At 41.8% G+C, this 27,444-nt stretch overlaps 1 protein-coding gene across 1 annotated transcript; it reads right to left on the bottom strand.

Moving 5' to 3' along the window:
• Positions 1-252: 252 nt before the first annotated feature.
• On the bottom strand, positions 253-26,782 carry DIPK1C (divergent protein kinase domain 1C). The gene is made up of 4 exons (XM_089518830.1): positions 26,004-26,782; positions 9,569-10,243; positions 2,482-2,646; positions 253-574 (listed from the first exon to the last, which is right to left on the bottom strand). The coding sequence occupies exons 1-4, from the start codon at positions 26,181-26,183 to the stop codon at positions 332-334; spliced, it is 1,263 nt and encodes a 420-aa protein (XP_089374956.1). The 5' UTR covers positions 26,184-26,782; the 3' UTR covers positions 253-331.
• Between the last annotated feature and the right edge of the window lie 662 nt (positions 26,783-27,444).

The following is a 27,444-nucleotide window of genomic DNA, read 5'->3' as shown; positions in this document are numbered from 1 at the left end:
TCAATTACGATTTTCAAATCACAATGAAAATCCAATAAGGAGACATTATTTCAACTGAATGGAAGCAAAAGTGAAGGCTATTCTTTAGTGAATAATAGTAGAATGAGCCCTTAGTATCTGCTGGGGTTTGGTTCAAGGATCACCCTGTGGATATCAAAATTCCTAAATGCTTAAGTCCCAATATATACAATGGTGTAGTAAAATGGTGTCCCTTATATAAAATGGCAAAATTGAAGTTTGCTTTTTGGAAGAGTGTGTGTGTGTGTATTCAAACCGTGGATGGTTGAATTGGTAGGTGAAGAATCTGTGAATACTGACGGCTAACTGTAAGTCATGGGTGGATTTGATGAAGGGGGTTGCCAGCTTTCTGAAGTTCCTTTTGGCTGGCCCGAAGCAACTGGTATAATGTGGAAAGAGAATCTGGAGAACCAATCTTGAGATAGTCAATATTCCTGGTCCTTGGTTTTGCACAGTCATGCACTGCTTTTTGTAACTGTAGCTGCAAAGAGGAGGAGAGCGCAGATCCTTTGAGGTTTAGTGAGAACCAGGGGCGAAATATTTTATCACAGATAACCTGTGGAAAAGAAGAGAAAAATCAGCTTTAGTGTCATTTGGAAACAACGAGAACTTCCAGTTCCAGGACTCTTTAAGGAAGGGGTGGAAACTGCATAGAAATCTCCAGATGCTGTTGGACTGCAATTTCCAGCATAGCCCATGGTAAGGAAGGCAGGGAGTTGCTGACCAACAACTGCTATTCCCAGACTTGCTGTAAGGGAAGATTTTCCCACACAAATTTTTGTTATAAATGACTGTTCAATAATTCATTCAGACACTTGATCAGATTCAGTTTCCTCCACACAGGCATCCTTTAGAGATGTAGAATTTCAACCGTGATTCCCCTGCCATTCTCAGGAAGCATGACAGGCAAAGGTGATGGGAGTTGTAGTCCTGCCTATTTGAGACCACTGTGTAGGAAGAAAGGATGAACTTGTCAGCTAAACCAATGGCAGAGCAAGAAGACATAATGACAACGTGGATTATCTCTTTGTAATGTGACCAACTGAAGGCCCCAGTTGCATTTGTAGTAAGGAATTATGGCCTAAACTTACTCAAAGTTCTAATTAGAGTGGGTTCACTCAGTCAATAGGAACCTTCCAACATTTCACAAATGAAAACCAGGGCATGTGGGCAGGTAAAATCAGGGGGTGGTCAAGATGATAAAAGTTATTTGTGAGGAAGACCACACAAGCCAAGAGAGGATGAAGCAGTTCGCTTTTGTCTTAGTCTAAAGGGAAGTCAAAATTCTGCTCCTTTCTCTCTTCTTCCCTCCAGCTGAGTTAACTGAGTGCAAACAACCTTTGCACTTTGAATTCAATGTGCAGCAACTGAAGTTAGCTGAGGATGAAGGAGGAAGATGGGAGGAGGAGAGAGAAACATTTTAAAAACAGCTGAAAAAGTAGTACAGCAGATTAATCAGGACTGTTCCCACCAAACTGGGACCAGTTGGAAGGTATGGCATTATGTAACTTCTATTGATTCAATTGGCCTATGTTTGGATTTAAATCTAAAAGTATAAAAGCTAGCTGATTTTTTTATTAAAAAAACAGAATACTTAGTTGAAGGACATGATCACACACATCCCTTGATTTCTCAGCCCTTAACACACAGTAGGTCTACTTATTATTATTATTATTATTATTATTATTATTATTATTAATATCTTCCCACCTCTGCCAATGGATCAATTACACCTGCTGTGTAAATGCCATCTCCCAATGGCACTCAGATATGCAAACCCATAAATTGACCTTAGGCAAGTCACACTCTCTCAGCCTAAGATGAAGGCAGTGGCAAGCCATTGCTGAGTAACATTTGTCAGAAGGTCCTATAATAGGATCACCATAAGTCAGATGTGATGTGAAGGCACATAACAATATCTAGTGGGCAACTTGTAATTGTTGAACTACAAGTCCTATTTAGTTACCATAGCTGATGGGGACAGATAAAGTACATTTCAGTCCAACAGTACCTGGAGGACCATGGCTGTTACCCACCCCTGGCCCACACATACTTGCAAAGTGATGCAGTGTCATCATATTATAAGATTTCCTACTTTCTGTTCAACAATATTGATCACCACTGAAATAGCCAGGGAATGTAACAAAGCCCTGATACCACATTAATGTGGTGAATATTACTGGATGCTACAGCAAGGAGCAATGCCCACCTCTTTAGATTCTGCTCATCTTCACAGAAAAGCATTTTGCTTTCACTTATATGGTACAAAATTCTGTTTCTGGCAATTAGATCTGTGACAGCTTATTCATACGAGAAAGCCACCACATCCAGTGATGTGTAGGCAGATGTGAAGAAGCCCTTAATGACCGACACAGGTTCATTTATTCTGATCTGTGCAGTAATGGGTATTTTAAAGGAGAGGCATGCACTGAGTAATAGATAAATAATCCCTTGGTCACTCACTTGAAGGTTATTATTGGCTCTTTCTGCTCTGCATTTTCTGCTCCTCAGGTTGCACTTCGAAAAGCAATCAAAAAAATTACAGTCTTGGTCTCCGGTGCAGTTTTGTTCAAGGATGTCTCTCATTTTCGGTTCAAAAAAAGCCATATCTACATCAATAGCAACCACCTGCAACCACAGCAATACATTCAAGGTTACACACTCTTGAGGCAAACCATCACACAAATTGCCACTTCTCTTTGTTTCTGAGTCCTGTGACTGCTGATCCAAGCATTCCTGAGTAATGCAAGGGAAAATTAGAAATTACAAGTGGAAGAGCTTTTGCTGATGAGCTCTGCAACTCCAGGGCTGGAAATAAAATTGAAACTGTTATGGCTGATAGTTGTGTGACAGGAAAGAGCCATTTTGTCTGGGAGATGGTTGATCAGAATGTCATTCTTAGAATAATATAATTCAATTCTCCTCAGAAAGGATTTTTTTCCAGTGAGGATATACATTGTTTCTTTTATTCTAATCAGACTCATTTAAACATATCTCCAAATACAAGGACATACTACCAGCAGTCTCACAACATGTTATCCCTTACTATGGCTTGAGAGCAAAAAAAGTCTTGGCACTGCCAGTTAAAAGTACAAGCATACCATAGTTAACAAAGCATCTGACAGTCATATTCCTTTTTACAGCCTTTTTATGCCTGCTGAGCCCCCTTTTCTTCCTCCTCTTTTGACTACCTGGAACTTTTTAGCAGCATTATCACTGAGAAGATGTAGGAGAAACAAGGATTTTTCAACTTTGGGTCACAGTGGTGTGTCTACAATAAACAACACAATAAAGCTTGAAGTGGAGAAGAGTAACATTCAGCTTTAGCTAATCCTGTTCTTGTCAATTAATGAGCAAGAGACATGTGTGGTATCTGTAAAAGCTAGCACTGAGATGGCAGCCTTCCATATCATGAGAGGGTCTTGGACATATTAGATGATCACCTCCCTAAGCTTTGTTTAGGTGAACCTGGCTGGGCTAAAATAATTCAAGACTTATTATCCTCTAAAACTCTTTCAACATATATTTTTATCTTTCCCAAGTTAAAAACAAGCTGGTAGAAAGGATCTATAAATGATCAGGACAAATGATCAGGACTCAGGCCTAGTATAGCCCACCTGTTTTCAGCAGCCTGGAGCCAATTCTAGGGTTGCAGAGTGTGTAGCATCCGCACGCCCCGGAACCTTAACATGTGATGGTGGCACCATCTTTAGGCACCGCTGTCCACATGGCACACGTATTGATGACTTCACATGTGTGCCATGTCCAAACAGCACAGCACACGCATGACATTGTGATGCCCCAGGGTGCTTACGGCGCCTTGGCGGCATCGCCGGAACAAGCTCCATTTTGGAGCTCCTTTTTGATGCAGATTGTTGCCACGGCCATGCGGTTTCCCCTTTCTTCCAGTCTGTACCAGGCCTTAGTTTCAATTAAATCTTCAATTTTTTCCTATTGGTATAATATGTTGAAATCAAATCACATAAAAAAGTAAAACTTACACTTACCTTTGCCTCTCTGAGAATAGCAGTTACAGAACTAAGGCGCGTTACAGACTGCCCAAAAGCAGCTTGCCGCCGTCGTCATGAGCTGTGCTGAGAAGCCCCAGCGGCCAGACCGCGAGGCTTCCCGGCGCAGCTAAAAAGAAGCACCGAAATGGTGCTTCTTCTTGGCACCCAGAAGTGGCACCACGAGGCACGAACCGCGCACTCGCGGCGTCACTTCCGCCACGACACATCTGGACGCTATGCATCCGAGACGTAAAGATGGCATCGCCTGTGTGGACGGGCGCTGCCATTTACTACACGCTCTGCGCATACTAGGGACGGGGCCAGTTAGGAAGGTAAGACCCTTCCTAACCCTAGCACGCTCCTTTCTAACCCTAGTACGTGCAGAGCGCATACTAAATGGCCGTTTGTAATGCGCCTAAGTTTCCAAACTATGCCAATGTCTTTCTCGGCATAGATACAGAAATGTTCTGAGAAATATAAAGCTCTGTGTTTGTGATGTGGTAGAGGATATTTTGCATTATTTAGTCTATTGCCAGCTTTGTCAAAACCCCTGGAAGAGATTATTGGGACAGATTTTGACATCCTGACAGGGTGAGAACTCTAACATGAAACTATGCTGGTTACTTTCAGACTGTGATCCATATGTTACACATAAAACAGCCTTCTTTGCTAAAGTCGCTAAAACTATTGGTATTGGTTATTTAAAAGATATTGCTGTAGGCCGTGCAGGGGATTCATCAATCTGATTTTCTGTATGGATGTACATGTATGCATGTGTTCTTTTACTGGATTTTATTGGCTTTTAGTCAAATGCAATAAATGACCAACTGACTTAATGAGTAAGCATTAATGATTTTTGTCTTGCATTGGATTTATTTTTCATCCTCTTTTTGCTGACTTCTCAGGTGCTGCTCTTGCCCCTGGCATTTGATTCCCATATTCCCCACCTGAGGTTCTCTGCTGCTTTATCTGTCATGACAGAAGCACAAGTGGCATTCCACCAAAATAGCTCAGCTTCTGCCTAGTCTTATATCCCAAGGCAGAAGGACTTGCGGGTTTGATGGATCTGCTTTTTAAAGAAAAGCTGCTGCACAGAGACCCAGCAATCAGAGCCTGACACAAATTACAAACTCTATGAATTAAAGCATCCTCAGCCCAGAAATTTTGTGAATGCCAGAAATGAACAAAGCTTACAGTCCTTTTGCACATACACAAACCAGTTCTGTCTTTTTTTCTGGCAGTATAATGAATGAAGGGAGATTAATTTTATTGCTGTTTGTTTTAGATAACTGAGGATCAGAAATCCTTGCTAATTGACTGCAGTATAAATAAGGAACTGAAAGCACGTAGCCAAGCAGCAAACTTCTCTATGGTCTTGTAATTTGGAGAGTGTTTACAACTCCTGTGATTTGTCTCAAAGGGTATGTATTACTTTGTTAAGATTTGTAAGTTTGTATCATAATTTGATGAGAGTTGTCCTATCTTTTTAAATATTTATTTAAGTGTGTTTATATTTGTTTTCACCCCCTGAAGAAGGCCTAGTGTGGCCAAAACACATTGGGCATTTTAAACACTATAAACACTTCATGGGTCACATGGAGCTTGTCTTCTTTCGGTTGAGTGACTGCAGTACATACAGCTATCCATTGCCAGTGGACCCAGAACTACTTTCTAGCCATGCTGTAGCCTTTAGCCTCTGTTATTAATATTTACTCATCACACCACAAGAAAGAAAGAAAGAAAGAAAGAAAGAAAGAAAGAAAGTTGAGGCTGATGAGGATAATTGCCTACCAAATTTATGTTCACCCCATGGGAGATGTGACCAAAGAATTCTAGTCTCTCGGCTGTTAGGACAATATTCTCTTTTGTGACCTTGCTTTTCACTTTAAAAATAACAGTACTAGAGGGAAGGCAGTTTACACACCACAGCAAGCTGTCTTAAAGTATATCACTCCAAGCATTTCCTTTAGATTTCTTTGAAAGCTTCAGAAGGCTGACATGCCCTGAGGCCTTTCACAAGTTCATGCATGCAGTATCAGACACATATCTGCAATGCACTGTTACTCTGTTTCCTTAAGAGAGGTGCAATAGGAGGGGGTGCTGTTGTTGATGAGTGTTTGCTTTGATAGAATGCGCATAAGTGGGTCAGATCTTAATTGTGTCCCAGCTGTCGTGATCTGTATGTGTAACACCTAAGCTGCACCCAACATTTCCCAGGAAGCTAAAGAAAACAAAAATGAAAGCAGAGTTAGAAGAATAAAAGCCAATAATCTGTTCCTATTATGTCCTGGGTGTTTTGTTAGTTCACACAGGGAGCAAACTGTATTCTAGAAAATAGTCAAAAACAATGAGTTCAGCAATAGTAGCTCATCAGTAGTTTTGCATTAGTGCTAGTATGAGCATCCTAAAACTAGGAGTGACCTCCATTCGTTTTCCCACCAACTGCATGTTCTACATGCATTTAATTAAGGCAAAAAGTGAGACACTGGCACTCATTAGAATGAGATTTTCGTGTGAAAGATTTCTTTCCCAATTTGTGCCAGCACTATAAAGTAGCTGAATAAAAACTGAAAAAAGGGGGCAGACTTAGAATTTCTTTGGGTTTGGTAACAAAATGAATCTGTTTACTTTTCCTGTGGTCCCTGGAGCAGTGCCAGTCTTTGAACCAGTGGCTGCTGGACCATGGAGAGTTTCCAGGAAAGAAAGAAATGGCTATAGCCAATGGGTACAAATATGGTAACACTCCCTGGCATATTAAAAGGAAAAAAAAAATTGCTGGTTCCCCACATCAAGTAGCCTGAGAAGTGTTGCCCTTCAGCATTAATCTATCAGTTTCACAAGGATGCTGCTCATGTACTGTAATAATTAATTTTTGGAGTAAATTACTTGTTTGATTATTCTTAGTTCTTAGGGCTGTGCTCTGTGTGTGTTTGTGTGTGTATGTTTCACTAGGTCAGCTCAGTTGCTGGTTGAACCAAAAACCATCAGCATGTGTTGCTCAGATGAATGTGCATGATTAGAAATAGGTAGGAGATAGAGCTAGCATAGTGTAATGCCTTGAGCATTGGGCAACAATGGTGGAGACGAGGGTTCAAATCCTTGGTCGGGCACAAAAACTCACTGGATGACCTTGGGCAAGTCATACTCTCACAGTACAGAAGGAGGCAAAAGCCAACCCCTTCTGAACAAATCTTGCCAAGAAACCCCTGTAATAGGTTTGCCTTAGGATCAGCATAAGTCAGAAATGAAGACACACAACAACAAAGCAACAACAACAAAGGGGCAGTTCTATCAGGACCACATAGCCATGACAGTATCAGTGCCATATAGGTGCAGAATGCTGCTGGGTAGCAACCCTACTGAATCTGACTAAATATGTAGCAAGCAAAGCAGAGGCAGGAAAATTCTCCACTTAATAAGTCAAATCTTCTTGTGCTTTTTTGCTCATTCCCACTCATTCCCTTGGTTCTAATTATCCACCTGAATAAATATAAAAATAAACTGGAGAGTGAAAATAAGCCTACGCCTTTAAGTGACTACACGCTTAAACTTTGCAGAGCACTTTCAAGTATGAAGTTCTTTGTGCATACTTAATAAATACTGAAACTGTTGGCAGCCCCACTAATGAACAGATTCTACTTTCACTCTGTAGGAAGAAATTAATTTGCTCTAAGTTAAACTGAAAGCATGATTTGAAGACCCTTCTGTAAAAGTCTTTTCTTACCAAAACTCTAGCTGAGATTAACATTTAGTTGCATTTCTATTCTTCCTGTCCTTCAAAGACTCATGATACATGAAATGAATACCAAAATTACTGAAAACTTATTCAGTTTCAGGAATAGCCTCTTCTCCTACCCCTCTTTTGAAATCCAAGAGAAATAAAAGTCCAGCAGAAATAAAAATATCCTTTCTGATAACTAACTCTGTTAACTAAAGGCAAGCTTAAGTACTATGGTTTTGCAGGACTTCTACAGGATTCTCAAGTCTAGTGTTAATGTCTTCAAGACAACACATCTCTACAGCTATAATCATCATTCCCATCATCACCACCATTATCAATACCAACTCCATTTCCAATACTGAGTTTTACTGCCATTAGATATGTAGAACAAAATGAAGGGCTCTTTCATGCTGCACAATTGTAGCATAGCGGTAAGGCACTAGAACTCTCTGGATCAGAATTCTACATACACTTCCCTAAACCGCAAATCCCAGAATTCCAGAGGACAGAACCATGGCAGTTAAAGTGTATTTGCAGCACTATAATTGTGTAATTTAAAAGGGCCTCAGAACTTAGAAAAGTCATTTTTAGAGTACAGGCAGATTCTTGGAGTTGCAATAATAATAATAATAATCAAATTATAATTAAATAATTAAAAATCACATCACAGCCACACAAAAGAGAGTGCCAGTACGCTTGTGGGCATCCCATGGTTCTCAGAAATACCGAAGGTCTTTATCAGGTGGGGGGGAACCCAAAGCAGGAAGACAACTCAGCACAGACTGAGTCTGCTCTTTAGCTACAGAATGCTCACTAGCCCTGGTAGAATGGTAGTACAGAAAATCCAGAGGAGGGCATGGTTGACTGATAGGGGTCCAAAACACACTGCAGAAACAATCTATTTTGAGACCCCTTTAACTGCCCTGGCTCAGTGCTAGGGAATTCCTAGGACCTGTAGTTTTGTGAGACATTTAACCTTCTCTGTCAGAAAGCTCTGATGCCACAATAAACTGCAATTCCCAGGATTCCCTAGCACTGAGCCAGGCCAATTAAAGCAGTCTCAAACTGGGTTATTTCTGCAGTGTGTTTTGGACCAGAGTGAGCAGGACTACTCCACTTTTCAACAACTTGTTGGAGGTCATACTTTTAAATTTTAATTTCAAACTCAATTCTGGATATCAGTTTTCACATGATCAAAAGATGTATCCATGCACAAGAAGGTTTGGAGGAACCCCACGATTTGCACCACAAGATAATCTTTAATGGAAGAGAAAAAATACTGTAAGGAGAAAAAGTCTCCCAAAAACTGAATGAGGACTTTACATATTCAGTGACCACAGAACACTGAAACTCTTTTGGGGAGATGGAACTAAACTTTGGGTGAGATGGAATGGAATGGAGTAACCTAGAAAGGTCCTGAATGGTTGTCTGAAATGCCCAAACAGGAGAACTCCATAATAAATTAATTGTTGCAGGGTCCACTTATTCAGAATAGCATCATTATTTGAGTTTGGCATGTAGTCTGAATGTTCAGGAAATATTTTGCTGTGATCATAATGCAGCGGAGGAAAAAAAATGTAGAAGCCATATCATTTAAGGTCTAGAGACAAGTGATTTTGATTACAAAGTATGCCAGTAACAAATTTCTACATCAGGCCCAGATTTACAAATATATATATCTGAAACACTTTTGGCTCACAGCACTTTGCACATGTGTTATCAATCGGTCTTCTTAAAATGTCAGTTGTACTCACAACTTTATTAATATGAATCAAAATGAATCATAAATTTCATCACCAAGACCTTGGTGCTTACTTACCGTCAGGTCATTTCTGATGGCAAAATTTTCTGGTTTGATGTCACAGAGATGAAGGCGATGAGAGAAGTCATTGTCAAAATGATTCACCATATCCAGGAAGCTGATTGCAATTTCTGTGATGGCCTTAGCATTGCTTTTAATCCCAGAGGAGGCACCAAGAGCATCTTCAACTGAAAATAAAGTTTTGTGCCAGGCATGTCCTGCAGTCAGATATTCCACAGCATAGAAGTGACCACAAGAGCCAATGACCCTTAGGACATGTTTACTGAAGTCCTGCAATACACTAAAGTAAATATATTCTTCTTGTTGGAGTAAGGACCACATACTAGCTAGCTGTGCTTTCCAGTGTGGACCTCTCCTCTTAGTCCACAAAGGTCCCACTGTGTTATTAGGAAGTTCTAAGCCCAGAACATTCTTGATCTCCAAAGCGACCATCAGAAGCAATTCTGCCTCTGGAATACCCTGTGATTCCAGCTCTTCCAGGAAGCCAAGATGGCGGTAGCTTGAGAATATTTCATTTTTGGATTTCAGAATGACCGGGCGACCTCTCCAGTCGGCTTGGATGACTTTCTTACCTCTGTCATAATAAAGGCAGCGCTTGTATATCAATTTCTGTGCCACACACAAGTCTTCACAAAGATCCCCTGTCAAGGCTCCTTTTCTGTAGTCAAGACACTGGAGAAATGTGAGAGGAAACAACTGATATCAGAAAAGTATAATTTCCAGCCACTCTGAGAACTGGAGAGAGAAAGAATCACTTTAGGAACCTTTATCTCTAAAACAGATTTTTGCAGTTCTTTCTGATTCATATAAAAGTACAGATACAAAAGAGGACAGGTCTGAGAAGGAAAGCTTACCCAAGTAACTTTTTTTTATTTCCTACAGAATAGATAGGTTGTAAGAGCCCAAAGGACTGTGACTCAAGCCCACTGGTTGGGGCATGGCAAGCTTTGCCCCCAAATGGCAAAAACCCTACACTTTTGCTCTGGATTGGGAATTCAGTGTTTAAATTTCCTTTTCTATCTTGCCATGAGCCAAACCTGTATCTTAAGTCTTCTCTCTGCCATACAATAAAGGTTCAGAAAATACCATACTAGTATCTTTGCTGTGCATCAGCACGTTTGACGACAGACAGCTGGTGCCTCCCATGTCAGTGGGGGAGCAAGTCTGCTTCGGGTTTTAGTCTATACAGGAGCTATCCAAGGTTCTGAACTCTACCCCCTAAATAGCTTTAAAGCTCACACTAAACCAAAAGTGTATTCATCACCCCATTGACATGAAAACCAGTATCCACCACTGTAAGCAAATTTCTGCAACAAAACAATAGCATAAATTTCTGCCAGGCAGAATGATACCTTGTCTAATGTCCCACTTCTCAATCCACCTTTTTCATGCTGTTTCTCTTCCTGACACTAATGTAAAGTAAAGAAGTCACTGAGAAGAGTCCTGATTAAAGGCAGATGCACAACAAGGATAACACCCTCCAGGACATCCAAAGAATGCCTGCAAGGTCCCACTGGACGCAACAACATTGGGCATCTCACTGTAGGTACACAGCAAGATATTGATCAGTTTTCCTTTGCTCTCTACAAGCCACTGCTTGACTGTTCAGAAGGTTTTCCAGGGATGTTGGTGGCTGCCTGTGTGTATCAATAGTTTTTTGAGAGCCAACATGGTATTATGATTTGTAGGTTGGACTAGGACACTAGGAAACCTGGGTTTGAAACCCCAATTCAACCATGGAAACTCATTGGGTAACCTTAGATAAGTCACACTCTCTCAGCCTCAGAGAACAAATTCTACCAAAAAAACCCTATGGTAGGTTCACCTTAGGGTCACTCTAAGACAGAAACAACTTTTAGGCACACAACAACAACAACAACAACAACAACAACAACAAAAGTTCATTTGAGGTTTCAAATCAACGTACAAATAGCAAAATGAAGCCCTCATTTTTTAAAAAAAATACCTTTTCTTATCAGGTGCCTCTCTGTTGTTTTACAGGAGACCATCCTATTTGCCATTGTCTTCTATTTCAGTGCTTCTTGGGCTAACTGAACAAGGAGCTGGCATGTTTTTTTTTCCCCCTTAACATGCTGGGGGTGGGTACCAAATTTTTGTCCATCAGTTACACTGTTCCTTTTTTTTCCCCTTGGAAACTTTCCATTTGAAAGACTGATGGGTCAAAGTAAAGGTTAAAGCCAAACAACGATGGGAAGGGAGAACAGCAGTCGGTTTAAGTTGTTCATACACAGCTGGCATATGAAAAACAGACCGAGCATGATCACAGGTCACCTGATCATAGTCATCCTCACTATGGTGAGACATTTTGTATTTGTATTTAAATTATAATAATTATTTCTAAATCTGCCTCTATACAGTACATATAAATTAACATATACACATTGTATGCACATTTGTGTCTTATTTTGCCCTGGAGAAAATGTATTTCCACATTTCTAGCCAAGTGTAAGTTGGCCATCCTTATTTCTTCTACCATGTTTAAAACTAGCTAGCAGAAGGAATATAACCAAATGCTCTGATGAAATGAAGTTGGAAATATAAACAGTACAAATGGTAGTAAAAAATTAGTACCATCCCATTTAGTAGTGAAAGCAACAGGTAAAGTCCTCTGTTCCACACACTGAAAAGGAAAATTGTGAACACACAGAAGTCAGTGGACAAACAGTTTTGTGGATTTTTCTAATTCATGGCAGAGGTTTTTCAAAGAAACAAAAGTAAATTGGAACTAGTCTGCCTTTTTGGCCATTTTAAGATGTAGTATCAGTAGACTATTTGTTCTCTACCAAGATGAGAATATGTAGCATTTTGAAACAAAAAGAAAAAAAAATGTCACAGTTTACTGCAACGGTAAACATTCTCTTCACTATGTTATTCAATCACCTGACATTTCTTGGACAAAAATAATTGGAAGTACACATTAGATATATATATGAATATTTCTGGATGGCTTGTGCAAATCAAATTGAGAAATCTAAAACTGAGATTGGTCCTCTGTAGTTATGTGGTCATCTTAAATGCATGAAGGCAAGAATAGGATTTCCCCTGTTGATCTGTTCCTCCACCCATAATTGTTTCCATCCCTCCATTTCTGAGCATGTAGGAAGTCTGCATAACTGCTTCCATTCAGACCTTCCAGAAGTGCAGCTGTGAAGTGTATTCTGGGCAGATCTCTGGAGGACATGATGATCACCGACATGGAGTTAGGGTGGAAGATGCCAAAAACTCCACAGAGAGATAGTGGTCTGGTAACAACTTCCGTTTCAATTTTCCTAACTCCTTCCACCCACCTTCCTCCAGATAATGATTTCCCACATTGGGCTCTCTAAGAAATGCTGGACTCCAGAAACTACTTTTACTCTTTGACTTTAGGGTGCATCTACACTGCAGAATTAATGCAGTTTGACACTGCTTTAACTGCCATAGCTAAATTCTATGGAATTCTGGGATCTGTAGTTTTGTGAGCTATGCAGTTTTCTCTCTCAGAGAGTTCTGGTGCTACAATAAACTACAAATCCCAAGATTCCATGGGATGGAGTCATGATAGATAAAGCAGTGTCAAACTGCATTAATTCTGCAGTGTGGTAGCCATCTCAGCTTGCAGCTACTGAAGTAAACTGAGGCCAAAGAATGAAGGTGTGAAAAGAGAGAAACTGAAAAGAAGAAGGCTCTCCCTCTATCCACCATCATCCTGAGGGAGAGATATGGGAAGGCCAACTCCAGGCCTTGCCTGAAAAAGAAGGAGGGCCCTCTCTCCAGTCTATCTGCCTTGGTCCAGGCTTCAGAGGGAGAGAAGGTTTGCTGGACGTTCCCCCTTCCCCACTTCCATTCCCTTCTCCTTTTGTGTTTTGTCTTTTTAGATTGTAAGCCTGAGGGCAGGGAAATGTCTAATTTAAAACAATGTAAGCAGCTCTGATAATCTTTTGGCTGAAGTGCTGGGTATAAATACTATAAATAAATAAATAAGAAACTGGGACATTTGAAAACAGCTGAAAAAGTGGGATGTAGAGGATTAATTTGGACTATTTCTGCAAAGCCAGGACAGTTGGAGGGTATGTCTCTGACAACCATGACTGTGTATCATTTTGTTGTTCCCTTTACAAAAGGGCATCCTGGCTAGGAGTGTGGAAGCAGTCCTCTGTGTTTGGTTCTGAGAGGCAATTGTGGAAGAGGAATCATATGAGTTGTTTTCAGTCTGCTTCCTGGCCCTTTCACCATGCAGCTGTGTTTTCAGATGTGACCAGAAACACCAGGGGAGAGCAAGCCATGTCTTCTTCCTAGGTTTCTCAGCCATTAGAAAGTGTTTCATTACAGACAAAAAGCCAGTCAGCAATATATTTTATTATAGCATACCACCACTGCATCCACATCATTAGATGTATCTCCATAACCTTCAAATGTCCCAGTTTGGCAGGAACAATCCCAGGTGATCCTCTGTCAGTTTTTGTGTTACCTTTATTATTATTATTAACCTTTATTTATAAAGCGCTGTAAATTTACACAGCGCTGTACATACAATCTTTTGAATTGGATGGTTCCCTGCCCTTAGGCTTACAATCTAAAAAGACACGACACAAAGGGAGTGGTGGTGGGGAAGGGGCCTTTCTAGTAGGATAATACTTATAAAATACATAGCAATATAGGAAATGATTCAATAATCATTTATTTAAAATGTCCTACTTTCTGTCTTCGCCTCCCACTTTTCCTTTGTCCTCTTTACCTAAGCTGCTGCAAATGGAGTTCAAAGCACGCACAGCAGGATGAGAGGAGAGGTGGAATCTGGCCCTTCCCTGTAGGCTCAATTTATTGGGGTAGGTAACACTAAGCCTCCAGATGTTTTTGGATTGCAATTTTCATCTTTCACCATTGGCTAAGAGAGTTGCTTGAAGTTGTAAGCCAAAAACATGTGGAGGGGCACATCAGCCTATCCTGCCCTACATCATGTAATGTGATTCTGGATTCTTATTTCCAATAAATATGGTCTCTCTGAGTACAACAGAGAGCAGCTAACGTTCTGTAGATAATAGCCCTATCTTGCATGAGCAGAGGTGATTTCTGTTAGCACGAAGTCACCACTAAATACAATATTTTGGATTTACAACAAATCCTGTCATTATTCTCAACTAGAATAGCCCATTGAATCAATACAATTACCAATATAAGTGACTTGTTATTCATCAATTGATTCAATAAGTTTACTCTAATTGGGATTAGCCAATAAGATTCAGGCCAAAGCCTTCTACGTTTTTATCAAGCACCTTCTAGATCAGGTACTATGCTCCCCTTTCATTTCTCCATCTCTAGCCACTCGCAGGGCTGGCCCAAACATTAGACAGAATGAAGCCTCTAGGTAGTAGATCTGGAAGCAAATCATGAGTCACTTAATTTGTTATTATTGTGTGTGCTGGAGAAAGAAGCCAAAAGGAGTAACTAAGGGCCCAAAGAGACAGGCCAAAATAAAGCTGCTTCAGGTCACTTTGGAGGTATGCTGTTTAAATGACACAAGCATCTTAAGAGGCCAGTAGCTGCGCCAAAGCAGTGTTTCAGTATTTAGAACTGGAGCGTGGCTTTGGCACGGCTTCTGGCCTCTTAGGACACATGCATCATTTAAACAGCATACCTCCAAAGTGACCCGAACAGCTTTTTTTGGCCTATCTGTTCAGGCCCTAACATCCAAAACACACTGCAGAAATAATCCAGTTTGAGACCGCTTTAATTGCCCTGGATCAATGCTAGGGAATTCTGGGAACTGTGGTCTTGTGAGACGCTTAGCCTTCTCTGTCAGAGAGAGCTCTGGTGCCCCAATAAACTGCAGTTCCCAGGATTCCCTAGAACTGAACCAGGGCAGTTAAAGCAGTTTCAAACTGAATTATTTCTGCAGTGTCGATTGAACCTAAGACTATTGCGCTTTAGACACATCATGAAACAGCATGACTCATTAGAAAAGATGGTAATGCATGGTAAAGCAGTAGGCAAAGACGAAGACTGTATTACAGGTGAATAGATTCAAATCAAGGATACCATAGCCCTGAAATTGCAAGTTTACCAAGGCTGTTAACAGTGTTCTGGAGGTGGTGCTGTTATGTGCCTGTAAGTCAACTCTGACTATGGCAACCCTTTTCCTGGGATTTTTTTTGCCATTGCCTTCCTCTGAGGCTGAGAGAAGGTAACTTGACCAAGGTCATCCAATGAGTTTTCATGACAGAAGAAGGCTTTGAACCCTGGTTCTCAGAGTCCTTGTCCCACACTCAAACCTCTGCAACACACTGGCTCTATTTCTTCATAGGGTTGCCACAAGTCAAACCTGATGTGATGACAATCAACAACAAGGGCAGAAATTGGGAGAGGTGATTTTGGGATTTCCTGTCTCAAGTGCCAAAGTATCATCAGGCAGCCCCAACCATGTCAAGTGCTATATAAATCTGTCAAACCTAAGGAATGTCATATGTTAACCAAATGTTGCCAGTTGTGAAACATGGTCTCACATATTCCCCCCGCTGCCGCACCAGGAATTCGTTTGTATGCGCTACCAGTTTCCAGAGTCATGAAGGTCTCCTACGGTCATGAAAACCTACAGCTAAACCAAAGAATATGAATAAACATAATGCATAAAATTTTAAAAGCCTTTCCTATTTATGCCTGTGCAAATCTCTGTGTATAGACACACAAAAAAAACCTAGACTGAAATAGTAGCAGTGATTTTGCCTGAAGCTGCTCACTGATGCAAGTAGCCCAGCATGAAGCATTTGAGTAAATATATATTTGAGTAAATGTCTGAACATCTGTTTTAGACCCAATTTCTAAAGCAAGCCATTTCCCATTGTTATAACTGCTTATGTTTCCTTTGTGTGTTTTTAACCACCCAGTGCTTTTCTGTTGTAAGTTTTAAAAGCAACGAACACTTTCTCAAAAACAACTGAATGACTAGCAAGCATAAAACGTCAAACTGAAGTTACAAATGACTCCAACCCTCTCTTTTTAAAAAGCAAATCCAAAGCATTTAGTTTGCTTAACAATTTTGATAATAGTCCTGCGAACACCTTGTATGATTCTGCCATGGATTCATCCAAAACCCCTCCAATTGGGAATTCCCTTTATTGGGAAGGCAGTTTAATTCCTATAGGGATGAGGTGGCTTAAATGCAAAAGTACTATGGTTTACCTGGTTTGTGGATAAGGCTATAAACAACTTTTCTGCTTCTGGAATTCATGTTAGGTCACAGGCCAAAGAGAATAATGTGAGTGAGATTCTCAAAGCTACGTCAGATATATCACAATTATTTTGGACTTCCAGCTTTGCTCTGCAGGAAGTGGAAAATATCCACTATTTCAGAGGTATCCAAGCTTCACAGCTGCCTGTCAGAAGAAAAGAATTCAGTCCCCTTACTCTTTCCAAGAAGTTGGCAACGTTGCTACACTGCTGCACATAATTTGTCTTCGTTTATTATGCAGAACGCAGGGAAATTTATAGTCATCAATAGCTTGCTGCAGTAATAGATTATTTAATTTCCATTAAGCTTCCTTTCCCATTTAACAAAAGCTATTTTTAAAATAAATAAATAAAAGAACTCAGCTTGTTGTTTAACCCTTTCTATTCTCCTTAGAAACTAATCATTTCTGTCAAGGTACATTCAAGAACATTAACCACTGTGAAACAGAGATGTATAAATGTTTTTAGTATTAAATGTCCATAAATCATACTACAAATGATGATGAGATTATCCAAATATTCCACTTATATTTTTAAGCTCTCTGAATAGATGATCTATATCTTTTGACCAAAAGGATCTTTAATGGACAATAAAAGATTTCCAGAAAGACATTCTTATTTATTAATATTTTATTGTTTGTTACATGCTTGGGAAGAAAACTCTCCACAGATGAAATCATGGAAAATATTGTACTCACTTTTCTACTTTACAAATGTGTTAGTGTGTATTAAACCTATTTCAAAATGGGATTCTCTGTTTTAAAATGCATTGTCATGTGTTATGTCACAGTATATTACAGATAATACAGAACAACTCTTTTGCTCACTAATTTAAAACAGTAACTCATCTTTTGTAAAAAAAAAAAATCACAGTAAAGAGCTGAATATGGACTACCGATGTTTAATCTGACCAGCCTAACATCTACCTCCAAGGTGTCCTTAAAATCCCCTGGGAAACAGAAATCTCACATTGCTGGATGCCTCTAGCTTGCTTTATCTCTTACACTCAGCAGTGGAAGGCTCTGTCTTATATAATTGACAGTAACCGCTGCCTGAAAGGTGTAAAACGCAGTCATGGTGGCAAATGCTTTGCCAGCAGCTGATTATTTTCCTTAATCAGCATCTGGATTCTTTTATCCCCGCACCCACCACTAGTCCAGTGCCAAACCCCATCAGCATGGAGAACTGGTCTCCTAATGCCTTCCATGCACATGCCTCTTATTCACAACCCCAAGCATGTAGTGGCTCTCATTAGGCTACAATCAAAAGACTGGTCCTTTATCATATATAGGTCACAATTCAGCATGGGCTGAAAGTAGCCCATTAATTGGGATATGGCTCAGTGAAAGAAAAGAAATTACACAGAATGGCACAACATTTCAAACAATGGCAATAGTGTGTTGCCATGCCATTTACTGGTTGAGCACTGAGGTACTGTGTTTTGTTGCAATCTAGTAGCAATCAATGAAAAGCTGGCTTACTTTCCCAAGGCAGTGCATCCCTACCCTGTTCTTCCAAAATGTGTCCACACTGCATAATTATATCAGTTTGACACCATGTTAATGACCCTGGCTGCATCCTCGAGAATCCTGGGAGTCACAAATTGGTGACATACTTAGAATTCTCTCCCAGAGACCTCTTGAGCCCTTATCCAAACTACAGCACATAATTCTAAGTACCTCACAAAACTAAAAACTCCAGGATTCCAAATAGGATAGGCCCATAGTAATTAAAGCAATGTCAAAGAGCTATCATTATGTCGTGTTTGTATACCTCAGGACTGAAGCACACATCTCTCTTGAGTTAAAAAAGAAGGTATGGCTATGAGGTTGTAGTGATTTGCTAGAACAAAGTTACAAATGATGGGGTATCTTCCATCTACTATGCAGGGGTAGGACAGGATCAATATTTATACCCACCCCTAAAACAGGGATAATTCAATGAAAGCAAAGTATAATTTCAGGGAAATTTTCAAGCACTTACTGTAGCTTTGGGCTAAACTACTTGCTATGCTCAATGGTGACTCATAGGTTCCATGCCAGCAGAGCAAAAAATCTGTCTGAGATTTAGAGGAACTATCCAGGGTACTAATTAATCACTATCCTCAAATTAGGGCTAGCACCATGATTAGCACCTTTAAAGTCTGTGGCCTAAATTCACCAAGGAGTCACTAGCCACCCCTGACTAGCTTGTGATGTAGTTAACGTGGTTTCTGAACTGCACAGTTTTGGGCTAGGTACATTATCTGGGTGCAGCGTGTTCAACTAGCTGAAATTTGTGGGCTATGTTCAAAGGCAGTCTGACATAATGTGAGACAGCCACACATGACATAATATGTGTCTGTTTTTAAGTCTAAATCACATCCATTATGTGTGTGTGTGTGTGTGTGAGTGAGTGAGAGAGAGAGAGAGAGAGAGATCAAGACATCTGCATTAGGGCCATGGTATAAGGGAAAGAGGGGTTGAATTTCCCTCCTCTCATTGCAGTGTTGTTGAAAACTGCGACACACACACACACACACACACACACACACTAAAAAGAAATCCTGTTATTTGGCCTGGGAATGCACCACTGGCAAAGGGATAATCCCATACTATACATACCATACTCACAATCTTTATTCCCCCACCAGATGTTCTCTGAAAAGGAAAAATTGAAGTACTGTAATCTCTCAGTTAGCATAACTTGTTATTAAGCTGATTATATTGATTCTCCATTGCTTTTCCAAGAAACACAAAGTGGTTCACATGATTCTTCCTGCTTTCCGTTTTCCCCTCACAACAGCCTTGTGAGGTAGATTAGGCTGACAGATAGATTAAGTGCATGGTTACCTAGTGAGTTCCACAGTTGAACAGGATTTCAACTCAGGTCTCCCAGTTCTAATCAGCCATTCTAAAAAAAGCTGCACCAAGATGGCCTATGTCACATCTTGTTGTTGTTGTTTTTAATACACCATTTAAAATTATTAGTAAAGATCATTAAATATTTTTCCACATTTAGCATGTTGTCACAAGCTTTCTATGTCTCTCTTGAGACTCATAATCTCTGTTACAGGGTTTTCTGGTAAGTGTACAAAAATATCTCTTGGATTGCTCAAAGGATTCTGCTGTGGAAGCTTCTGCTGTCTGACTTCTCAAGGTTTTCCCATATTAATTTAACCTAAGAATAGTTTAACTCAGTGATTCCCAAACTTTGGTCCTCCAGATGTTTTGGACTTCAGCTCCCAGAATTCCTGACAGTTGGCCAAACTGACTGGGGGCTTCTGGGAGTTCTAGTCCAAAACACCTGGACTCAGAGTTTGGGAACCACTGATCTATCTGTATCAGAGAAAAGCACATACAGTTCAGTGTCCTGCCTCCTGTGAGCAACCTACAAGCTGGGTGAAAAAGCAGGGGTCCTTTCCCATTCTTATCTCCTCCAAGCAACTGGAATTCAGTGGGACATTTTCAGTGAAATTAGAATTACTGTGTTGGAAAGGTTCTTAATGATAATCTAACCCTCTTGGAATGCAGGCTCTGCACTACTGAATGCAACCACAGCATCCCTGGCAGAGGGCCATTCAACTTCTGCTTAAATGTCACCAGTGAAGCAGAGTCCACCATTTACTGGGGCAGTTTCTCCCCACTGCTGAATCTGTCCCACAATTAAGAAGTCTGACTTAATGTTCAGCTCACTATCTGCATCTGTACACCTTATTTCTGTTGGCTGTAGTTCTGCCCTGTTGAGTAACAGAGAACAAATCTGAAAGCCATTCCATTTCTCATGGTCAGCATAGCAATAGCATTTACATTTCTATACTGCTTAATAATAAACTCAGCACACTCTAAGCGGTTTACAATCTGTAAGCCAATTGCCCCCAAACAAGCTGGGCACTCATTTTACCAACCTACGAAAAGATGGAAGGCTGAGTCAACCTTGGAGCCCTGGGATCAAACTGACATTGTGGCTGTGGTACTGGCATTCGACTACTATGCCACCAGTGCTCCCTTTGCTATCATGTTCCCACATGCTATGAAATATTTGAAAGAATACTATCATGTTTCCTCTTAATCTTCTCCAGGCTACACATAGGCAGTTCTTTCCACCACACTTCACAGAACTTTGTTTTCAGACTCCTCACCATCCTGATTTCTCTGGATCTGCTGGAACTTGTCAGTATCTTTCCTGAAATGTGCTACCCAGAACTGGACACAGTACTCCAAATAAAGCCTAACTCAGAATAGAGTGAAACTATTACTTCTCAAGACTATGCCCCTATAAAGGCACCCCAAGTCTGCCCCATTTTTTAACAGCTGCATCCATTCCATTTACTTATTCCTGTAGTTATCATAGGCAAGAGTGTTGAAAAATACATTTTCTATGTGTGCACACATTCCCCCAGTAGCCTCCACTACCTCTTGTAATAATAAATGCCATATTTCATTCATGAGAACAAGTACTCCCTTTGTCTGTCCTGCCATTGATGAAATTAATTGTGTGATGCTGATTTGTAATATATTTACAGTCTTTCAAAAAAAATATTCAGCTGGCTTACACTTTAGAACCCATGTTAGTGTGTCCATTTGTAAGTATAGATTAGTTCTTCCTTACACGATAACAGAATCAAGAACATTTGTTTGACCTCACTTGGAAATGGGCTGAAGCACCCGCAATGAATGAATGAATTGTTAAGGTAAAATAAGGCACATCCATACTCTGCTTCATAAAAACACATAAATAAATATTTAAGGGCACTTACAAATAGATCTAGAGGCTGTATGATATTTTAAAAAAGCAAAACACAATAAATTAAATACTTGGATTCTCTAACAGCCAACAGAATAAAACATCTCTAAGGGCCTGCTTAAAAGGGGCCAGATGAATTTAATTTAATGGAAAAGACCCTCTTTCATCTCTTATTCTGCTGACAGTGACAAAAACCTGAGAGTAGGCTTTCTCTAAGAAAAACCAGTTCTCAAGACACACAGGTCCCAGACCATTTAGGACTTTAAAGGTCAATGTCTTAAATAGAGTTCAGAAACAAACTGGAAGCAAATGATCTTGTCCCACAATTAGTTCAGTATGGTTTGTCCTGCTGATCCCAAACACAAGCTTAGCTGCAGCATACTAAGCCACATGAAGTTTCCAGGTTATCTTTAAAGGCAGTCCTTATGGATGAGAGTATTCCAGGAAAGAACAACTGTGATCCTCCAGATGCTTTTGGGTTGGAACTCCCATAAACCCTCATCATTGGCTATGCTTGTTACAAAATGATGTGAGTTTGGGGCTGATAACATCAGGAGGGCCACAGTTGTCCAATATTGCAGACATCCAAGCTGGTGATACAGTAACTAAGGCATGGACTGGAATCCTTTTTGTGTCTTATAAGTTCCTCTATGGATGCAGTTGGCCATTTTGTCTGATGAGGAACAGCGGTATTTAGTTTAAGGCTGTGGATGGAAGCAGATTTGCACATGCAGAAGTGTATGGGACTGGGTTGCACATTCAGTTGTAGGTTGTGCGTTGTTGTTGTGCAAAACATATGTCACCCAGCATGATCAATGTATAACTCTATACGTAGAGATTTAAATTAGTCCACCCTCATGTAGGTTCTTGCCATAGATAAGATTTTTCTAGGAAAGGGTGAAGCTGGAGAACCAGTAAAAGGGATTCTTGGCAACTGAAAAAGTAATTGTTGACTGTTGGGAAATCCACATGTGGGGATGGAGACAGGAGAAATCACAAGTTGTAAACCTGTTGCTTTAGGAGTGTTGCATACACCTCCTAGAAGTGGAACTGGTTGCTTGCAAAGATTTTTTGGAATTAGCAATATGGGAAGCTGTTGTAGTGTCAACTCTGACTAGTGGTGACTTTTTGGAGTTGAGGCAGTATGTTCACCTAGCTTGTACATGGTCTTCCCTGGCAGTCTCCCATCCCAGTATTTACCAGATCTGGCTCTGTTTAACTTCCAAATTTAGCCAAGATCAAGTGTGTTCAAGGACATAAGGTAGTGCAGGTAATTTGGGGATGCTTGAAGCCCCTGGGCAACAGGTTGCCCGCTCCTGTTTCACAGTCATAGCAGTGAGGAGAACACATCCTATCCATCTTCCCTGGCAGCACATATCATTTTTAAAACCTTTCTTGTATGTGTGATACACCACCACATAATGTTTGTAGAATTCATAGCTGTGTTAGTCTGAAATAGTAGTATGCAAAGGAATCTTACAGCACCTTCGAGACTAACTGTGAAAATGATGTTGTATCATAAGCTTTTATAGACTTGGTCTTGCATCTGAGGAAGTAGATCAAGTCTACCAAAGTTCATGCAACAACTTCTTTTGCAAAGTTAGTCTCAAGGGTGCTGCAAGATCCCTTCGCATACAGAATGCTTATGTGCCTCAGATGCTTTCTACCAAACTTCCTACCTCCTTTGAAGGCTGTGCCCATTATTCTAACCTTGAGAGACACTGAGCATACGAGGCAATAGCACAGTGCTGGCCAATGGTTTCAGTGTTATTGCGACACTGCTTCCAGTCTGGGATTTAGTCCAAACTTTAAAAGAGCTATCAAAGAAGTTCATACTATAACCCAGAGCAGAATCACTGCCCTTCTGCCATGGGAACCACCAACTGCTAATGTAATATCCTAGCAAGATTTCTTCTTGTAACCATCAGTTTTTCCCCTCTCCACACTGAGTTTGCATTCAAGTGTTCAGTACTTAGTGGACAGTGGATAGGTTTCTAGTAAATTCATATTGGTGAATTTCAGCAATTAGATGAACATAAAGAGTGCACTCCTATACATATCTATTCAGAACTATTTCCTACTGCATTCAACAGGGCTTACCTCCAGACATATTAATATTGAACTACATCTGCAAATATATGCACACTTACTTGGGAGTAAATGTCACTGAATCCTGTTATTAAATGCCACATAATTCCAAGTAAACATAACATAGGAAATTACTCCTAGTATTTTAATATTTTATGAGCTGCATTCATTTAATTTAAATACATTCGTATACCTTTATGCCTCTTGCATGCAGCCCAGAGTTTCTAGACTTCACAGAACATGTAGACAGGCCTTTTCCTTGCACTGCTCTGATGACATATTCAACTTCCAGTATCTGGTGCTTAGGACTTTTCATGCAAAAATTATGGAAAACCCCCAGATTATTCTTGTTTTATAGACTGAACACTGAAACTGTCCTCAGTGACAAAAACTGTGTGACCAATTTTTTTGCAAGAATATTAGTTCTCTCCTATCTTTAAAAGAAGTCGTTCATCTGCCTGCAAAGGTTTTTCATGTGTCTGCATTTCCTCCTTGCTCTCTCTTCCTCTCCTGTTAGTTAGGCTGAGACTTCCAATTTGCTGCTATGGATGTTTACTCAATAATCATAACATACTCAATGACTTTTCAGCCTCAGAGGAAGGCAAAGAAAAAAAACCTTCCAAACAAATCTTGCCAAGAAAACCTCACGTGGGTCAGCATAAGTTGGAAATGACTTGAGGGCACACAACAACAACAAAAATAGCTCACTCCCACAATAACCTATTTAGCAGTTTCATATCATACTGCTGGAAGCCTATGCATGCATATAGAAGTCTGAACAAATAAGGGATTTCATCTCAGGTTTAAGCACTGGACTATGAATCCGGAGATCAAGGTTCAATCCCCTGCTCAGTCATGGAAAACCATTGGGTGACCTTGGGTGACACACTCTCAGCCCCAGAAAACCCCTTGACAGAATTGTATTTGGGGTGACATAAGTTGGAAATGACTTGCACACAGCAAGCATCACCACTATGCCCAGGATGAAGCTGTTAGTTTAATTCTGAAACTGTATCAAATTTCAGTTCAGTATTTTCTGCACCTAGTCTGAGCAGCAGAAAACTAGCATGGTTTTTGTGGTGTCAAATTGGGACTGGAGAAACCCCGGCAGTCGTGGCCAATACCTTCCAGGTCAGTGGGGCTGCAAATTTAGTGCTCCACACGATTTAGTCTCCAAGGTGCTGAACCTTTTTAGAAGGGACAGGGTTTACAATGGAAAACTTCTTTAAAGTTCAATACAAACTCAACAGCCGATTCATCACTTCACTGAAACGGGAGCCAATGGCTACCATGGGACTCCAGTTCAAATTCCTCCTCTGCCATGCAGCTCACATGGGTGACCTTTGGCCAGTCATGGCCTCTCAATCTGACAGACCCCACAGACTTCTTGCAAGGATAAAATGAAGTCAAGAAAGTCAACAAGCCACTCTCTGAACTCATCATTGGACTGCTGCTCTGGAGACCAGGGTTAGGATCCCCATTCAGCCATGGAACCCCGGCGGGTGATCCTAACCAAGTCACACTCTCTCAGCCTCAGAGGAAGTCAAAGGCAACCCCTCCCCCTCAAACAAATTTTGCCAAGAAAAAAACAAGATAAGGTTCGCCATGAGTCAGAAACAACTTGAAGGCACACTGCAACAACACAACAACACAACACTCAAACTGCATTATCTGGCTCACTCACAGGACGGGGTCTGTGCAAACTACAGCTCTACCACTAAGAATATTGGCTGACAGACGCCAATGAGAAATAGGCCCAACTTTAGTCAGCCCTAATATGGGGTTTTCTTGGCAAGATTTGTTCGGAGTAGATCTGTCACTGCCTTCCTCAGAGGCTGAGAATATGTGACTTGCCCAAGGACCCCCAATGGGTTTCATGCCTGAGTTGAGAATCAAACCCTGGTCTCCAGATAGTCCAACACTGCAACCACTGTGCCAGACTGCCTGGTTCCAAAAACCGACCCTGCAGTCCAAGGGAGTGCCTTGGACCACGAGACGCTCCTAGCAATGCCAATTCCTGCTCCTTAGCCAGGTTCCAAAGGGAGGACATTTTGGAATCCCTCCTGGACAGTAGCTGAAAAGGGAGGGCATGTCTTGGAAAAGGAGGACCTCTGGTCACCCTGGAGAAGGAGGAGGAGGGGGGGGGAAGGGGAGGAGGAGCAGATGCCCTCAATGCAAAGGAGGACAAGGACTACCAAGTGCAGGGCATTCCAGAAAAAGGTGGGCCATGACCCAAGCTCCACCGCCTCCCAGCCTGAGTCCTGCTCCAAAGGGAGGGCCTTCTGGACTCCCTGCTGGGCAGAAGGCTGGGATGGAGGAGGTGTCCTGGGAAAGGAGGCCAGCCTGGCTTCCCCAAGAGTCCTGGCTCCCAGGGAGGAGGGATGCCACCTACCAGCCTGGCCAGGATCCTGTGGCTCTGCTCGTCGGTGCATCGTCCGGAGAAGAGTCCGGGGCCCCCCCGGGAGAGGAGCAGCAGCAGGAGAAGGGCGCCCCCTGCCGCCCAGCAGCAGCCCAGCAAGAGGCAGCGAGGCAGCCTTGCTCTTGCCCTCCGCCGGCGCATCATCCTCATCATCCTCCCTTTGGAGCCCTCCTGGCAGCCTCCCTCACTCCATGCTTGGGCTGAGGCTGCTCCAAAGGGCCCAAGAGCCAAGAAGGGGCTTTCTTCTAGCGCTGCTCCAAAGGAGACCCAGTCAAGCCCAGGCAGCCCTCTCTCTCCATGCTCTCCTCCGGGAGGGAGGAGGTCCTTTGGGGGAGGACGCGTCCGGGAAAAGGAGGGCGGCCCGGGCTTCCTTCCTTCCTAGCTCAGAACTGCTCCAGAGCGAAAAGCTCCTGCTGGCGATCCTTTCTGATCCGGCTCCAAATGGGTCTGATCCCAGGGTTTCTGATCTGGCTCCAAAGGAGCAACGCTCTAAACTCCCTCCTCTGCCCAGAAATCAAGGGAGCTCCCTGCGCCTCTGGAGCCCGGCTGCTGAAAGGTTGAAAAGCTCCTCCGCTGCCAATGAGTCCTGCTTCAAAGGAGGGCTTTTGAGGGATTCCTCCCGGACTGGATTGGAGGACGGTCCGGGAAAAGGAGGGCGGCTGGCCCACTCTGCCTTCGCTCTGCCCTCCTTTCCCTGCTGCAAAGAACTTGGTCTCCCAGGAGGAGAGAGGAGGAAGAGAGGCAGCCCTAGGTCTCTCACTCTCTCTCTCTCTCTCTCTCTTTCTCTCTCTCTCTTTCTCTCTTCAGGCTTTTGGTCGGGAAACTCCCTCTGCCTCGGATCTCCTCCGGAGGAGCCCCTTCTTCAGGCCAGAGGGAGCGGAGATGATGCCCTCCTCCTCCTCCTCGCTGCCAAGGAGGACAAGGAGGACAGGGCACCACACACAGAACAAGGGAGGACATCTCCAGAGAAAAGCTCAAGAAGGGACCCCAAAGGCCATCCAGTCCAACCCCATTCTGCCATGCAGGAAATCACAATCAAAGCACCCAGACAGCCTCTGCTTAAAGACCTCCAAAGAAGGAGACTCCACCACCCTCCAAGAGAGTGAGTCCCACTGTCAAACAGCCATTACTCTCAGGAAGCTCCTCCTAATGTTGAGGCAGAACTTTTCCTGGAGCTTGCATTCATCCTTCCGAGTCCTAGTCTCTGGAGCAGCAGAAAACAAGCTTGCTCCCTCCTCAATGTGACACCCCTTCAAATACTTAAACAGGGCTATCATATCACCTTTTAACTGTCTCTTCTCCAGGCTAAACATACCCAGCTGCCTAAGTCTCTCCTCATAAGGCATGGTTTCCAGACCCTTCACCACTTTGGTGTCCCTCCTCTGGACATGCTCCAGCTTGTCAACATCCTTTT

This window comes from Sceloporus occidentalis, unplaced genomic scaffold, assembly GCF_023333645.1.
Source record: "Sceloporus occidentalis isolate IW3139 unplaced genomic scaffold, rSceOcc1.0.p SCAF_3, whole genome shotgun sequence".
In the NCBI taxonomy this organism is placed as follows: domain Eukaryota; kingdom Metazoa; phylum Chordata; class Lepidosauria; order Squamata; family Phrynosomatidae; genus Sceloporus; species Sceloporus occidentalis.
Note: the sequence above shows the minus strand (reverse complement) of the source record. Positions and strands in the feature narration are given on the sequence as shown.

What these genes read in the sequence shown, in the direction of transcription:
- DIPK1C (XM_089518830.1), bottom strand. Translation starts at nt 26,183, where the DNA reads ATGATGAGGATGATGCGCCGGCGGAGGGCAAGAGCAAGGCTGCCTCGC. An exon ending in ACAGGATCCTGGCCAGGCTG is followed by an intron (nt 10,244 to 26,003) that starts GTAGGTGGCATC and finishes ACATTTCTCCAG; the next exon opens with TGTCTTGACTACAGAAAAGG. An exon ending in CCATCAGAAATGACCTGACG is followed by an intron (nt 2,647 to 9,568) that starts GTAAGTAAGCAC and finishes CTGTGGTTGCAG; the next exon opens with GTGGTTGCTATTGATGTAGA.